At 38.4% G+C, this 15,989-nt stretch overlaps 1 protein-coding gene across 6 annotated transcripts in view; it reads right to left on the bottom strand.

Annotated features, from left to right (window-relative positions):
* The window catches only part of CTNNA3 (catenin alpha 3), a 556,373-nt gene that overhangs the window by 190,881 nt on the left and 349,503 nt on the right, over positions 1-15,989 (bottom strand). For all 6 annotated transcript variants that reach the window (XM_064464726.1, XM_064464725.1, XM_064464727.1 and 3 more), the window contains one exon: positions 4,460-4,552. In XM_064464726.1, the coding sequence (XP_064320796.1) occupies positions 4,460-4,552 (93 nt within the window). The remainder of the gene's footprint in view (positions 1-4,459; positions 4,553-15,989) is intronic.

Raw genomic sequence — 15,989 nt, 5'->3', positions numbered from 1 at the left:
AAATAACACTGTGGGGGAAACAAATGCGTGAGCATATGGTATCATCAAGCAGGGTAAAAAGTGATCTCCCTGGCTCTTAAATAAACCCAAGTATCCATATCTACTGTGGGTTGTAACTCTGCCTTGCTTGCGATAAAGTATTTGGCCTACCACAAGGCACTCACTCTCATCATACGTATTCAGTAAATGATGTACAGTGGACACTAGTTTTTAGCCAATAGCTCCAATAGCTTGAATACAAAGATAAGGCTCAGGCAGACAGCATTCTCAGAGCCAGTATCACTGTCTGAGCATGTACGCTTCACATGAGAAGTGACCACGAACTTAACTGGCTCAACATGCATTTCATATCCACTGAATCAATGTCTTCCACATAATACGTTCTGCTTTGACAACAGCTACCTATAAAGAAGGACATTTATATCTTTGCAAACCACCTTCAGCAGCTTAGGAACTATTTCTGAAGTATGCTGTAATATCTGCCTTAGCTTCTGATATATTCCTGGTTAGGTGCAAGTTAAGAAAAGAAATGAGGTGACAGCTTCATATACATTTGAAAGAGCTCAAAATGCACACTTTTTTTTAAGGCTATTTTCCCTTATCTCCATTTTTATTTTTTAAACACAAAAAGCAATTCAATCCCTAATGGACTTCCTCTTACATAGATTTCCTTCTCACCTAATACCTTTATAGCTATATACTTTCTATCAATACTAAGAGAGAAACAGAACTCACTAAAAATACTAAGATCTGAGATTCTGGTTATACCAGTATCAAGAATCAAGGTATACCAGTGTATACCTTGTCTTTTTTAAAATATGTGATAAAAATATTGCACGGGATTGAATTATTTTCAAAAATTTACTTATCTCCAAATAAAGATTAAGCTAAACCATGAAGAGTCATGTGTTTTTCCTGCAGTTTTCTGCCTTGCATGACATACCAGAACAGGTGTGGCTCACTGCACATCTGTGCAGGCAATCACCCTGCACCATTTTGGTAACCAGTAGCAAGCTCTAGCAAGATCTCATCCTCAAAGGAAGCAAGCCTAAAACTAACTTTTTCAGATATAGTTCTTCCAAAACAAGCCCAAACCTCCCACTCCTTCAAACTCTCCAGGGATCTTTTTGGTAATGAAAAGGGTCTAGCCAGAGGCCTTTGACATGCTGAAGCTCTTCCTTACTGCTGCCTTGAGACTAGCCATTTCTTATTGCCACTTAGAGACATCTGTTCCAGCTCAAGGTCATTCTTCCCAAGGGAACAGAAACCCGGGAATGCCAAAAGCATTAATGCGAACATATCCTGAGCTGATATTTTTGAGCACAGCACCTCCACTATGTGTTTCTGACAGACATGGGTTTCAGAGAGCTAAGCACACCTTCACCTACCTCAGCTACTGTTCAATCTTGTTCCTCTGCTCTCCCCCAACACCATTATCCTCATTCCAATTTAAGTTACTTATCTAAGGCCTTCAGATCCATCCCAGATCTGATCAATGGCTTCCTTCTCACCTCCTCCCTCCTTCAAAGCCTGTTGCAGAAGGCATCCTTATTCCTCAAGCTTATCCCTCAGCAGAGCTCCCCAACCCAGCAAAACCAGAGGCCTACCTTAAAGGCAGTAAGAAAAGACGACCCACTACTACTACAGAAGCCAGGGCAAATAACAGGCTAGATCCTCCTTACACACACACGCAGGTCTTTTCTCCCTTGTTTCTCCTCTTTGTTGGCCTGGTGTGCTGGGCATACTTGTTGAACCACCTGAAAGCTGATTAGCCTGTAAAAATATAATAACCTATCAAGAGTTTAGACAGAGAAGCCAGATCCTCGTCTGCTAATCTCTGGTTTCCTACGTTTAGGATATTCTTCCATCCCTGTATTGACAGGTTTACCTTCTATCAGACATCTTTGTTCCGGAGGACTATTAGAGGAACCAGAGACATCTTCAAACATGCTACTGAACTGACGCATAAGGGTTACAAACCCAAGATCTGTATTAGCAAACAGCTCTACATATTTATATCCTTGTTCAAGAACAGATTTTTTTTTTTTGCTTTTATGGGTTCTTTTCCTTTTCATTTTCTCATGCATTTGATGAGGTCATGATTTTGTTTGCACATCAACAAAGTAACATGGACTCCCACAGAGAACAAGTAACATTGTAGATTTTACCTACCTGACAATGCTCAAGAAAATTCACCTGACCAAAAGCTAGTAGCACAAACAGAAGTAATTCTTCCTTCATCAAATTATATGCTAGCAGCTCTTTATTTTTTATTCTATTTATTAGTATTGATTTAACTTTAAATATTCTTTAAAATAATTTCTCATGAAGTATTCTTGAAATTTCAGGAACAACAAGCATTATGTGTTTTTTATCAGTTCTAACATGCATGCCTAGCTTAATTTACTGAAGTCAAAATATCTGCTAATCATGCCACCTGAGAAAAAAATATATGGTCAGAGTTCAGAATCAATCTCTACGTTTTAACTACAGTACAGTATAATTAATATAACAAAAGCATGTCAGTGAATTCTAACAAGTAAAAGGCTTTCCTCCAGGGTTTGCCAATTCTGTATCTGCCTTTTCCCCAGTGCTACATGGGAAGTTTTGCTGGTCAAATCTGCAGAACTCCCAAGACTCCAAGGTGTTTTCTGCACATGGTATTTCCATTGCTGTTTTTTTGATTGGTGTGTTTGGGTGGTTCCGGGTGTGGGTCTTGGGTTTTTTTCCCCATTTTAACTCAACCGTTTCCGATTTCAATCCAAGCCACATGGTTCCTTTCAAGAAATATATTTTTCAGAGCACATAAAATCCCATTTTTCACTCTAAATATTTAAGAACATTGGGAAGGTCTACGTGCAAATTTCCCCATTCCAAACTCTAATTCATATGCCCTGCAGGGATCTTAAGAGATAATAACTTTCCCTGTGGAGGATTTTTAAATGATATGGCATAATCTGATTTACTGAAAAATGCAGGAGCCTTTTTCTGCTATTTCTTACTTAGGTAGAATGCCAGTTGCTTTCACAGAGAATGGTCCTTATCTAAGAAAGCAGTAAATCCTGCACAATGAACACAGCATTAATACTAATACAATCTTATTATGTGCATACCACATTCCCCATTTAGACAGATCTATAGCCATCAACTAATTCACCCCTGGTTTACCTTGAGGTTAAAAAAAAAAAAAAAAAAAGAAAAAACTAAAAAAAGAATCTTCCATTTCACTATAGGAAATTAAAACCCTAGCAATTTAAATGGCTGTGGAGTAAAATCAATACTTTAGTCAAAATTAGATTTTGGGAGTTTCTGGTATGAGATGCAATAATGAAAGTGTAAGTTTTCAAATAAAAAGCTACAGCTGGATGTATAATAACGTATTATAAAGGTGCACTTGTACCCCTGGATAAACAAAGACCCTGGAAGAAGCTATTCACTAATTCTTTCAAGCCAGCAATCTTCTTACAAAACCAGTAAAACATTAAATCTGAGTGGGATGTGAAACACAGACCTGCAAAACTTATAAAAATAGGCATTGAAACGGAATGATTCAAGAGAAAACATTGATCTATGATATTTTCAGAATGTCACATTTACTTGATAGGAATTTCTTTTCCCCCCCCCAAGTCTTGCATTTACTCAACAGGCATAAAATGGACTTCTCAAGCTTGTAATTGAACGTATTATTACTATTTGCATTTCACCTTCTATTTCAACTACATTTAGCATTCAAACACACAAAAGGGTAAGAATATCTAGGCCACTCTGTAAACTATAGTGTTCTTCAAAGAACTAATGTTGTTGAAATTATTCAGCCTCATGGCTGAAATACTCAGATCAGAGTCACACGAATCAGTAAAATCTTTGCTTTAAACTGGTGTAACTGTGGAAGTTAATCTGAATGCGACAAATACAGAGTGAATACACTTTTTGTAAGATATTAAATACAATGTAGCTGTGCTGGTTTTCATTCATTTGCTTAACACAAAAGCTCAAGTTTTTGAATTGGTCATAATCAGAAGAATTCATACTTTAACAATCACATACACAAAAACCAAATCAAGTGGTAACAATATTTCAAGTTAAAGGTCAAAATATATATTGCTTTCTAAGAGTAAAAATACTCCCAGTTTGCTTATTATGTTATACTGTTCATTGAATCAGGTTTGATTTCAGAAACAGATCAAGCATGTTCCTTCAGTTGCAATTTTTACAGCTTTTTAAATCTCCCCATCAATACAGACTATTAACAATTCCTATGTTAACCACTAAGAAAAAATAAACAAATTAACTGAGTATTTGCCCTTGATTTATCATTTGGTCTCTATTTACCACACTAAGCTGTGTGAATGGAATGTGGATTTAGACTGAAGGAGCATGACTAAACATCTGTGTTGTATAACAAAAACACAGTGTATACTCAGTGTGCAGTAATGGGAATTAATTGAAAAAGTCATACCTGTGGGCACAAAATCTCTATGTGATTCGCTGCCATTTGGACAATTTTCATTCCATCTTCATTTGTTGACAGTGAACAAGCAAGATTAGCAACCTTAAATAAACAAACAAACAATTTTGTAAGCAAGCATTCATCCCCAGACTCTCAAACTTGCCCAAAAAACATCTCTGCTAGAAAGCCTTCATTATTTGGGGAAAATAATTTGTGAAAGAACATATTTGAACAAGGAAACACAGGGGGGAGTAAAAAAAAAGGAAGCTGTGGAAAGGGGTGACTGTAACAAGAAATCTCATGACCTCTCCACATTTTAGGCTCAGCACTTCATAGAGGCAGAGTGGTGTTTAGATAACATCGTGAAATTTCAAAGTAAGATCCTAAGGCTTCAGGTAGACTGCTTGTGGTCATGCCTGTTAATTTTTCGGAGCTCTTCAAACCATGTCCAGCTTTGTAATTTTTTTAAAAATTACTTTTAAGACCTTAAAGATCAAGTAACATTTGCCTTGATTTATTGTAATGAAATAAAGCATGATTTATGCCCTGAGCTATCCACAGATCATTATTTTTATTAGTGGTATGATTTTCTAATGAAATAGTCATATCAATGTAACTTACAATGAAAATTTATATCGGAACTTGCAATCTGTGAAAGAACAAGTCTATTTTCTCTTTTATTTCACTATACAACACGGAAATACAGCTTCCTTTAAAGGAAAGAAGCTCTTCCATGATGCTCCACAACTCAACAAGTTTGAAGAGATGTAGGAAAAAGATCACTCACTTCAGCTCACTGCAACTCAAGATCAACAGGCTGTAACAGACGGGCTTGACAAAGGCACAAGAGGGGTTGGGATACTGGGATCCAGTAGATCTTTTCAAACTACTGAAGTCATAAAATGTCCTTACATGCCCCCCTACACACTTGTAAGTCTTCATAGCCTTCATTGAAGTATCTGTATTACTTATGTATCACTCCAATGTTAATGTAGAGCAAGAACTGCCTGAGAAATAGACCTCTAGTGCTGCAAATACCAACACAGACATAAACATAGATATGCATAGGTAATTTGCAATTATTCGAAACTCATGCAACGAGTTCTACAGTCCAGCTGCTGCAAAATAAAAGCAAGTCTTCATTTATCAACATTTTAGGACACTATTTCTAAGAAAGAACAATAGTTCAATGATTATCTATTACCAGAGGCTTTTATTATTCTTAATTGATGTAAATAATTACAAGGAATTGGTTAGTGCATAGCCAAATTGATTACTTTTCCTATCCAAAATTCAGAAGAGACTAAGATAGATACTTTCTGAAGAGGATGAGGGCTAGAACACATGGCCTTCCATGCACACTTGTGCCTACACAGAAGTACTATATCCTATCCCTGGTATTCAAAATGACTGATTCCCCACCTGTGTGATGTGTTATCTTGTCCACACACAACAACAAAAAAAAAAAAGTGGTAAGACTGAAGAATTCAATTTTCATAGATACACTCAAGCTGTATTCTCTTTTATTTGAAGTAAACTGCCATGGGTTTCTCAAGGTAGTATTTGACAAAAATTGGTTTTGATCCTCCAATCCCCCTCCTGAGTCTTTAGCTATAAGTTACCTACAGAAGTTTTGGTATCACCATAATACAACTCTAGAAAACACTGTTCCCTACCCTCCAAAAAAATCAGCTACTTTTCTTTGGATTGAAGATCAGGGTTTTAGAGCATTGGTTACAACTCATTTATGTTGGTTTGAGTATTTTAATTGCTTTGCCCCAGTCACTGAACTGCCGTGTATCCCAAATTAACACTGCATTAATACACCATCACATAGAAAAAGAAGCACTCTACAAGGCTAAGTGCAAATATTATTGATCTATTTCTTAGAGCTCCTCAATGCCTAAAGCAGTAACATTTCAAAGGTTTTTTAAAAAAGAAAAAACCCAACCAAACGCAATACAAGCCATTCTGCCAGGACAAAATAAACTCACTTAGCAACTTTTTCTCTTTGCCATAAGGTTCCTCAAGTTTTCCAATTTCATTTCACAGTTCCCAGAAAAACTTTGCTTTTAATTCCTTGGGATCTGTCTTGGTTTTAGCTGGGACAGATTTAAATTTCTCCACTGCAGCTGGCACAGTGCTGTGCTTTGGACTCAGTATGATAATAATGTTGATAACACACCGATGTTCAGCTGTCGCTGGGCAGTGCTTATACTAGTCAAGGGTTTTCCAGCTTCCCAGGCTCTGCCAGGGTCACAAGAAGCCGGGAGGGGAGGGGGCACAGCTAAGAGAGCGGATCCAAACTGGCCAAAGGGATATTGCCTATCATGTAACGTCATGCCCAGTATGTTAACTGGGAGGGGCTGGCCAGGGGAGGGAAGCAGCAATCATGGCTCAGGAACCGGCAGCATTGGTCCGTGGGGGGTGAGTGATTGTATCGCTTGTGTTTTTGGTTTTTTCCCTATTTCCCTTTTCCTTTTTATTATATTATCATAATCATTATCATAATCATTATCATCATTATTTTAATTATTAAACTGTTCTTATCTCAATGCACAATTGTTTTGTTTTGGGTTTTTTTGCTTTTGGTCTTCCAGCTCTCTCCCCATCCCACTGGGGTGGGGGGGAGTGAGCAAGCGGCTGCGTGATGTTTAGTTGCCAACTGGGGCTGAACAACAGGATCCTGCAAACATGTGCCATATGTAGTTCCTGTTTATTAGTAAGATCAGTTTTAAGATTGAGTTCTGTGGTGTAAGCAATAAATGTTTTGTCCCTGTCTTGATGTGCAAGGCAGATACAGGGATGGCTTAAAACAATTTTTTATCCTGTGTCCCAGTTGCACTGGCTGAAACGTCTCGGTACAGATCCAGTCCTTTACATAAACTGTGTCACAGAATAATAATTTAGGTTCAAAGAGGCTTCCATAGGTCACGTAGTCTGACCCCCTGCTCAAAATATGAGAATTAACTCTAAACCAATCTGCGCCAATGGCTCTATATAGCAGATCAGCATCTAGGGACAAATTACGTGTATGTTACAAGATCACATTGAAGATCAGGAAGGTAAAAAAACATGGCTCTTCTCTGACTCAGGTTAGAAAGGATCTCTTAATCCACAAGTATTCTCTTTTATTTGAAGTCAGCAGCCATGGTGGTTTTTTTAATATATTGAGGAAAACCTGTTTCTGATCTTATGCTTCCCCTCCTGATTCTTCAGCTCTAAGTATTCCTTGGTGATGGCCCAATTCATAATAGCATTCCAAAGCACAAGCAGCAATCTAATGATATAAGCATTAGGAATTTATGTTAAGCAACTTTACAACGACAAACAAACAGAGGTCTGTATTATTTACATTAGATGCCTTTTTAAAAATTAATAAAATTTAAAAAGTAGTATTTGGCTACTTTAGAATAAATACATTTATTGTGTTATATTTCTGCTGGGTATTTGGAACTCATGCTACAGAGCTATACCAACAGTGAATTTAGCTCCATCGGCAAATCTTTTGTTTCCATTAGAAAATGCATCGATTTTCTTCTCCTGGCATTTAAGTGGCACCACTTTTCAACACGTATCTTATGCATAGGTACAAGGATTCTCTGCCAATCTCAGTAGGTGATTAGACTAATAGCTGTTCCACCCTAAAAAACCAAAACAAAACACCAAAAAACAACACACAAAACAAACCCCAACTAATCATATTCCTCTCACTAACATACTGCATGAAGCATGCATGTAGATCTAGGAGAGAGCACAACTGGAAAAGCTTTTATCTGAAAATGGGTGCATTTCCATTCCTACTTTTCATCTAACAATTGAAAGGAAAAGGAAGAAGTATTTAGAGGCTCTTTGAGACACAGTATACGTGAACAAGTTTTCACTGTGGTCAAAAATTCCTCAAGATGGAAGACTTTTTACCTTGACTATGCTCACACAAGTGCACTCACACTGTGTATCCTAATGTTCTCTTGCCAAGTGGAAGATACATGCTTTCAGAAATCCTCAGCTTCTTTCAACCTGATTTCCAAATGCCTTTCACTGGAGATTCAAAGGCAAAAGTGAAAATACATACAGGCAAACCATCTCAGAGATCCACTAATTACTCCCAGTAGATCTCCAGAAAGGTTGACAAGATAGATTCTTCAGACAGGAGTGATAATTTGCAATAGCCAGTGCCCTAAAGCCATATATTGCTGGAGATAATGAAGATAATGTAATATCCCTCCTGTAGACAAAACAAAAGCTTGCCCAATCCATTAAGAGCCTCAGGACAAGCGGAAGTTCACACGCAAAGTGAGACTGCCTCTTCACTGTGAGAGGATGTCTCACCACGTTGATTCTGCTGAAAGAGGACAGCACGATCCTATTGGTGAGTTGTCCTTGGGAGAGACACTCCAACCATGACTCAACAATGCATGACAATGGTTCAGCGTTAACTCCGAGGTGAGAATGCATATGCAAAGCCAAATTGAGATTTTTAAGTAGCAAAAGAGTAAATAAATCACTGTACTGCCTCACCACCTGTTTCATTCTCAGTTGAGAATAGCTTTATTGTTCAATTGTCCACACTGCAAACTAAGGATTAAATGCATTCCCAAGGATTTTTTTCAGTCAAATTCACTGCATTAACTCTCAAAAATAAGTGTTTTCTTGGGAATACATAGTCTGCCAATTAACTAGATTCCTCTTACAAGCTAAATGAAGTACTAAATGAAGCAACATGTTCTTTATATGTGATCCCCCTCGCTCCACCAATAAAAGCTCAGGTTCTTCTCATTTTTTTTTAACCAGACTCCTAACTCACTTCTACTGTAAAGCACTTAAGGATGACTAAGTTGTCAATTCCAAGAAAACATGTTTTTCCTCTTCTTGGTGAAGACTTCCTACTCTTCATAGTAAATACTTCCTGTCAAGAAATTCTTTCCACTGAGTAAAGACCTTCCAAAGCTCTATCTACCCTAAAGTTAACAAGGTCCTTCACCAAACTGCAGGGTAAGCCCAAAGTTTGTTCTTTTAAATTTTTTAGGCATAGTATGAAAAACTCTCTGGCAACCCAACCCCTCCCATTGATAACACTATGGACATTTGTAAGGCCATGCTGGGAGCGCGTATAGCCTTGGATGACAAATGCTTTGTTGATATTTAAGTGTTTGGAATATACTCTTACTCGAAAACAACGAAAAACAATGACATGTTGTAACGATCCACTGTTGGGCTGAACAGTTTGGCAGAGATAAAACCCCCTTGCTTTCCAACAGACCTCAGATAATTCTGGGAGGTTGGGGGCAGCTGGGCTTAACTTCTGATTAACTCCAATGTGTTATCATGACTAGGTTCCTTTTACATTCTCAGAAACAGAATTAAGACTCAAAACAGAGTCAAGTGCCAGTCACTTTATTTGGCCAAAAATAGACATGTGCGAGAAAAGCAAAGAAAGGGAGAAAAAAAAGGTGACAAAGGGAACGAGAAGCAGAGAGGGAGGAAGAGAGTGGGACTGTTTCGATAGCTATCACTATGGATCTGTGGCAGTCCATCTGGTTCGGGCAGGGGGGAAGTCCGGGCAGTCCGGGCATCCGATGGCATCTTTGAAGCTGGGGGAGGGGGGGATGTTCCAGAACACACCGCCTGTTGTCTCTGCTGGTTTCCCCTTTTTATTGGGTTGCTCTCTTACACAGTCAGCAACTGTTTTGTATACCCCTGCCTCCCACTCAACGGAGGGGCACATGCCCAGTACTGTCATTAGAGGCTGCTTGAAAGTTCTAGAGGGCCAGAGCCCCACCCCACCCCCCCCCCCCCCCCATTGTGTTGCCAGTCAGTCTTGGGCCTGGGCATGTGCGCAGGGAATATGTACTCCGAGATAACGGGGCACACATTCCTGTCAGGTCAACCTTGGTGATTAAACTGTTCTGCTCAGCTGCCTTAGTGATCAGGCTTTGGCAGTGAAACTTGCCTCCCAACAATGTTGAGACAAGTTTCTAGCCCGACAAGTGTCTAAAATAAATTCTGACATTTCAAATTTCAAGAAAAGTTAACTTGTGTGTCACAAGATTTCAAATACAGTCTTTATTAGAAAGTTTAAAATACTGATGCCAGTCTTTTGTTTTGTTTTGTTTATTTAAATATATCTAACAAAGATCAGAACAAAAGCTTATTGGTGTTCCTCAAAACCAAGCACAACCATTTCTTACACAAACCTCTTGAGAACACTAAACAAAGACACTGTCACTTTAATGCATATATGAATTTACCAATTCACTGACATGATGACTGTAATGTAGGGAGTTAAGAAGGCCTAAACCAAAATGCGGACCTTGCTTTGCCGAAAGCTTCACAAAACACAAAGCCTCAAAGACCTTCTGATCCATCAAGCTTTATCTTTGTAACCGCCAAAGAGATGGGCACCAAATATAAACACAAGGATCTGGAGGGGGGAGATGGGGTGGGGACAGGACACGAGGACACAAAAAGGAAGCCTACAGAGGAAGGAAACAAGGACAGGTAGCCTGGGAGGAAAACAGAAACTGTCTGAGCAGCCAGGGATCAGGTTACGAAAGCTAAAGCCCTGATAGAATTAAACTTGGCCAGAGACATCAAGGGCAAGAACAAAACCTTCTATATGTAAGTCAGTGGTAAAAGGGAGAATATGGAAAATGTGGGCACTCTCTGGAAGGAAACGGGAGACCTGGTTACCTGGGATATGGAGATGGCTGAGGTATTGAATTACTTTTTTTTGTCTCAGTCTTCACTGGCAAGTGCTCAAGCCACACCACCCAAGTCATAAAAAGTAAAGGCAGGGACTGGGAGAATGAAGAACCCCCCACTGTGGGAGAAGATCAGGTTCGAGACTATCTAAGGAACCTGAAGGTGCACAAGTCCACTCCAGTGAGACCCCACCTGCAGTACTGCATTCAGCTCTGGGGCCCCCAACAGAAGAAGAACATGGACCTGTTGGAGCAGCTCCAGAGGAGGGCCATGAAGATGACCAGAGGGCTGGAGCACTTCTATGAAAACAAGCTGAGAGAGTTGGGATTGTTCAGCCTGGAAAAGAGAAGGCTCCGGGAGACCTTACTGGAGCCTTCCAGTACCTGAAGGGGGCCTAAAAGAAAGATGGAGAGGGACTTTTTACCAGGGCATGTAGCGATAGGACAAGGGGTGATGGCTTTAAGCTGAAACGGTAAATTTAGATTAGATATAAGGAAGAAATTCTTCATTCTGAGGGTGGTGAGGCACTGGCACAGGTTGCCCAGAGAAGCTGTGGATGCCCCATCCCTGGCACTGTTCAAGGCCAGGTTGGATGGGGCTTCGCGCAACCTGGTCTAGTGGAAGGTGTCACCACCCATGGCAGGGGGTTGGACTAGATGATCTTTTAGGTCCCTTCCAACAGAACTCATTCTATGACTCCGCAACACAGACAGACAAAAATACCATAAAGCAATCCACTGAGGTAGAGATTACTCCTGAGCAATCAAAGTTCAGAAGACATTTCATTTGCAGGAGTTGAAAGCAACCGAATACTGAACTGGGGAACATCATCTGAATTTCAGCATTACAGCAATCAGCATGGCTTTTGATATAAATTAGATACTCCACATAAATTGATTTTAACTGTTAGTCTGCTCTCATCCAACTAATAAATGAAAAAAGGTACTTACATATTCTTTGCTTCTAATTTTGTGGTGTAGTGAACTACCTTATACAAACTTATTACATGTTCTTAGCTTCTACCACTAGGTTTATTCAGGAAGCCTTGAAAAGTCTTTTGAGGAAAATGACTGTTCATACAAAGAAACACCATGGAAAAAACAGGAAGGTCAACAATACATATTGACTCTATATTTTTCTAAGGAAAAGGCTATATTGATGTATGTCTTCTAGTCATTGCTGCGTTTTTATATGCATTTATGATGACTATGTGTATTTTTATGAGCTTAATAAAACTTACATAGACAAGAATACTTGTTTAGAGTGAAAAAACATATTCCTGTGGACTTAAAACTTACCTCCAGTGGGCAATAAAGTAGGATCACAATGTTGCTTGTTTTCCAACCCATTTTCTACTGTAAAACTTAATTTCTTCCCAGATCAAATCAAATAGTAATACTGAGCTCTTTATAAGCTGATGCCAGAGTGTATTTGCTATTTTTTGCATTGTTTATAAAATGCTTTAGGATACTTCAGGTCAAAAGTTACGCTATTACTTTAATTTTTTTAATTAGTTTTTTTTTTTATGGGAATAAATTTAGAAACTATACTCAAAAATACATTTAATATATATTATGTTGCTTTCCCTGTCTGTTTTAGCTTTTCACCTTCCACTCTCCAGAAGGATTCTTGATTCTGCTAATTTAACTACTGTGGGGCACTACATATCTGCAAGCCTCTTCGCTCATCTTTTGGTTCCTTTTGCACTTCTCTTAATTTTGCGTGTCTCTGTCTCTTCCATTTTCTGCAGAACTGAATTACATAGTACTCCATTAATGCCATAATCACTACTGATTCAACGAAATTAGCTCTACCTTGTACACCAGAGGCTCTTCACTGCCTCTGTTCAACTGTAACCAAGTACCTTGTTAACATGAAGAAACTTCTCCGAATATTATATAACTTCAAATGTTTCCTGTAATGCTATTTGTCAGCATGATAAAGATTGTATTTCCATAATTAATTTAAAAAGGGCATTTGAATACCAGTGGACTTGACTGTTGGTTTTTTTTTTACCCAACATAAATCTAGAACAACCCACTGCAACGGGTTAATTTCAAGTTCTATGTGCTCAGGCAAGTGTTCTCTCATACAAGTTCACTTAGGAGATTGTTTTAATAAACTGGGCCTCAACTAAAATAAAAATGGAAAATAAATTAAATGAACACAAGACTCTGAGGCAAAGATTGCACATGTGTAAGGGAGAATTCAGCACAATAACATTTCAGAAATAATTTCCGTTTCAATAAAGATGTCAGCCTTGACGCAGAGCCCCATTAAGCTTTGTCTCGCTTATTTGGGTCACAGTAAAGACAGCTGAAGAACTATGTTAAGGATTTCCTCTCTAGACCTCTGTGTGCAGAGCCCTGGTTACAACCAAAGAAAAGACATTGTATTTGGATTACATTTGTGTCCTGGCAACCCAAGTTAGCCCGAGTGTCCACTAAATAGAAAATGCCTATAGGCGTGACCTGTCTCTCACTGACAGTTTCTCAAAAAATGTACCATCCACACCAGCACCAGACTTAATCCTCTTGAATAACCACGAAATGGCCTTTGACATCTGAATAAAGGACCTTCCATGGGCCCAAACACAACAGCAGGTGAAAGATCTAAATGTAAACTACTTCATGAAACCTTTCCCTTAGCACTGTTTGCTGAAATGTTAGCAACAGAGGGCTTTCCAGTAGTAACACGTGTACAGAAATTAAAGAAAACTACCTGAAAAGGAGAACAAGACAGGCAAAGAACTGACATAAATCCAAACATCCTATTGCCTTGTCTCTACTTCTTTCTGCAGACAGAAAAAAATGCCAGTATAAAGACCAAAAATTTATTTTAGCAGTAGGCAGAGGCGTTGTATGTTATATTAAGCTGGAAGAAAGCATGGTTTTCAAAAGGAGATAGTGACCGTCCAATTCTGTAATCATGTAAACAATAACCAACCTTCTGATTTTCCTTATCTCAGCCTGACAACAAACATGGCAAATAAGACGGCAGTTAATCATGGAGCAAGAGAAAGAGACCATCAGTCATGCACAGAACTAGCCAATGCCTTAAAATGTCTAAGAGGAGGAGCTACCAAAACTCACTGCCAGAATATACAGTCCTTGAGGGAACTGGCCATCACGCACACTAAAGTGCTTCTGAACAGATTAGTGAGCTGGGCTCGACTGACCTTGACCTGTCTGATGCCAGCAGGAATTGATACACATCTATCACCAGCAAAAGCCAGTAAGGATCAGGGTGGATCAACCCGTTCTCAAAACAAACATCATCTCAAATTCCAAATATCCTATATATTTTCCAGTTTTTAAATAAAATACCATCTTACAAGAGGCAATATTTTGCCTGTTTCCCCCATCAACTCATCTTTTTCTATCTTCTTAGGTGTTTCAGTGTAAAATTTGCAAATATCTCTTTCCTTCTTCATGAACATTTCTTTTTCCTTTCCTCCCTGCCTGAAACACTATCTCCTGCACCTAAATAATAAAGAGGCAAATACAACACGTATAATAAACTGTTATTAGAATACTCAAGATTTGAAGCCCTTTTCCTCTATAAAACAAAGGTAAGATCCAACCATACGCATTAATACATCCTCATTTATTTTCTTATTACTTACTACTCAAATACTCTGTGAAACAATATGCATTACCCATGTTTTAAGGATTTTCCTGCTAAGGCTAAATAGCATATGGTTTTGTCATACAAATACCCAAGTATACTTGGGTAACCTTTGTTTACCCTAGCCACAAAATCTTAGACACTTACTGTTGTCAGGATCAAAATCTTCACCTTTTTGCCTCTGACTGATTAACGGAGATGGAAATCGAACCCAGGAGATACAGCATATTTCCTCCAAGATGCATACACCCTCTATTATTTAAATCAGCATGAGCTAAGCAGACTCAGTATACTAACAAAATGAGACAACGCAGCTCTCACTTAGCACTTAATAAGTATCAGTGCAGCAGAAGAGGACACAGACTTATTTCCAGCAGTGTAATCACTTACAACGCCAGAAATTCTTTCATTTCAATGTAAATGTTTTCAATTCCTTGAAGGACACGTAAGAACTTAATCATTAAATGAATGTTTTTGAATGAGAAAAAAACCACAGTTCATGTAAGAGTTTTTAAAGAGTTGAAAATAGAAGCAGTCCCCTACAAAAATTATGTATTTATCCTTTTCCAAAAACAGCTATGTTTTAAGCACATTGTTCTGAGACAACACTTGGATTGGTTATACAGGCTACAGCTTTACATTTTTGTAAATAAAAGGTCAATCATACTAAGCATAAACAAATTAATTTGACAATACATGAAAAATGGAATTCACCTCTGGAAACTTACAAGGAACAAACACTCAGAAACATAATAAATACTGGATCACAAATACTTACCAAAAAATCATGACAAGGCAGGGGGGAATGATGGACACACCACACAACCCATCGACTAATCCCCAGACAATCAAAGAAAATGAAAGATCAGTGCAAAAAACCATACCATCAGACTTTAATCCATCTCAGGATCAGCCCTTCACAGAACTTTTGCCTCTGCAGAAAGTGTGACAATTCATTTTATACCTAACATTAATATCAAACACCTGCTTCAGCAATATATAAAATACATAGCAGTATAGTTTTCTAGAATATGCGTTTTTTTGCTCTAAGAAGCAGTTAGTCTATATTCTAGTTCACTCCCAAATATTGTTATTATTAACTACTGGTACAGAATTATAGATGCACATCATGCTTGAGCACTTAAAATCAAATCTAGGATAAGAATAATAGGAGAGTCAACAATAACACATTGAGGGTTAGCTACAG

The sequence above is a fragment of the Phalacrocorax carbo genome, chromosome 13 (assembly GCF_963921805.1).
Source record: "Phalacrocorax carbo chromosome 13, bPhaCar2.1, whole genome shotgun sequence".
Taxonomy (NCBI): Eukaryota; Metazoa; Chordata; class Aves; order Suliformes; family Phalacrocoracidae; genus Phalacrocorax; species Phalacrocorax carbo.
The sequence above is the reverse complement of the archived record's forward strand: the minus strand, read 5'-3'. Positions and strand labels throughout refer to the sequence as shown.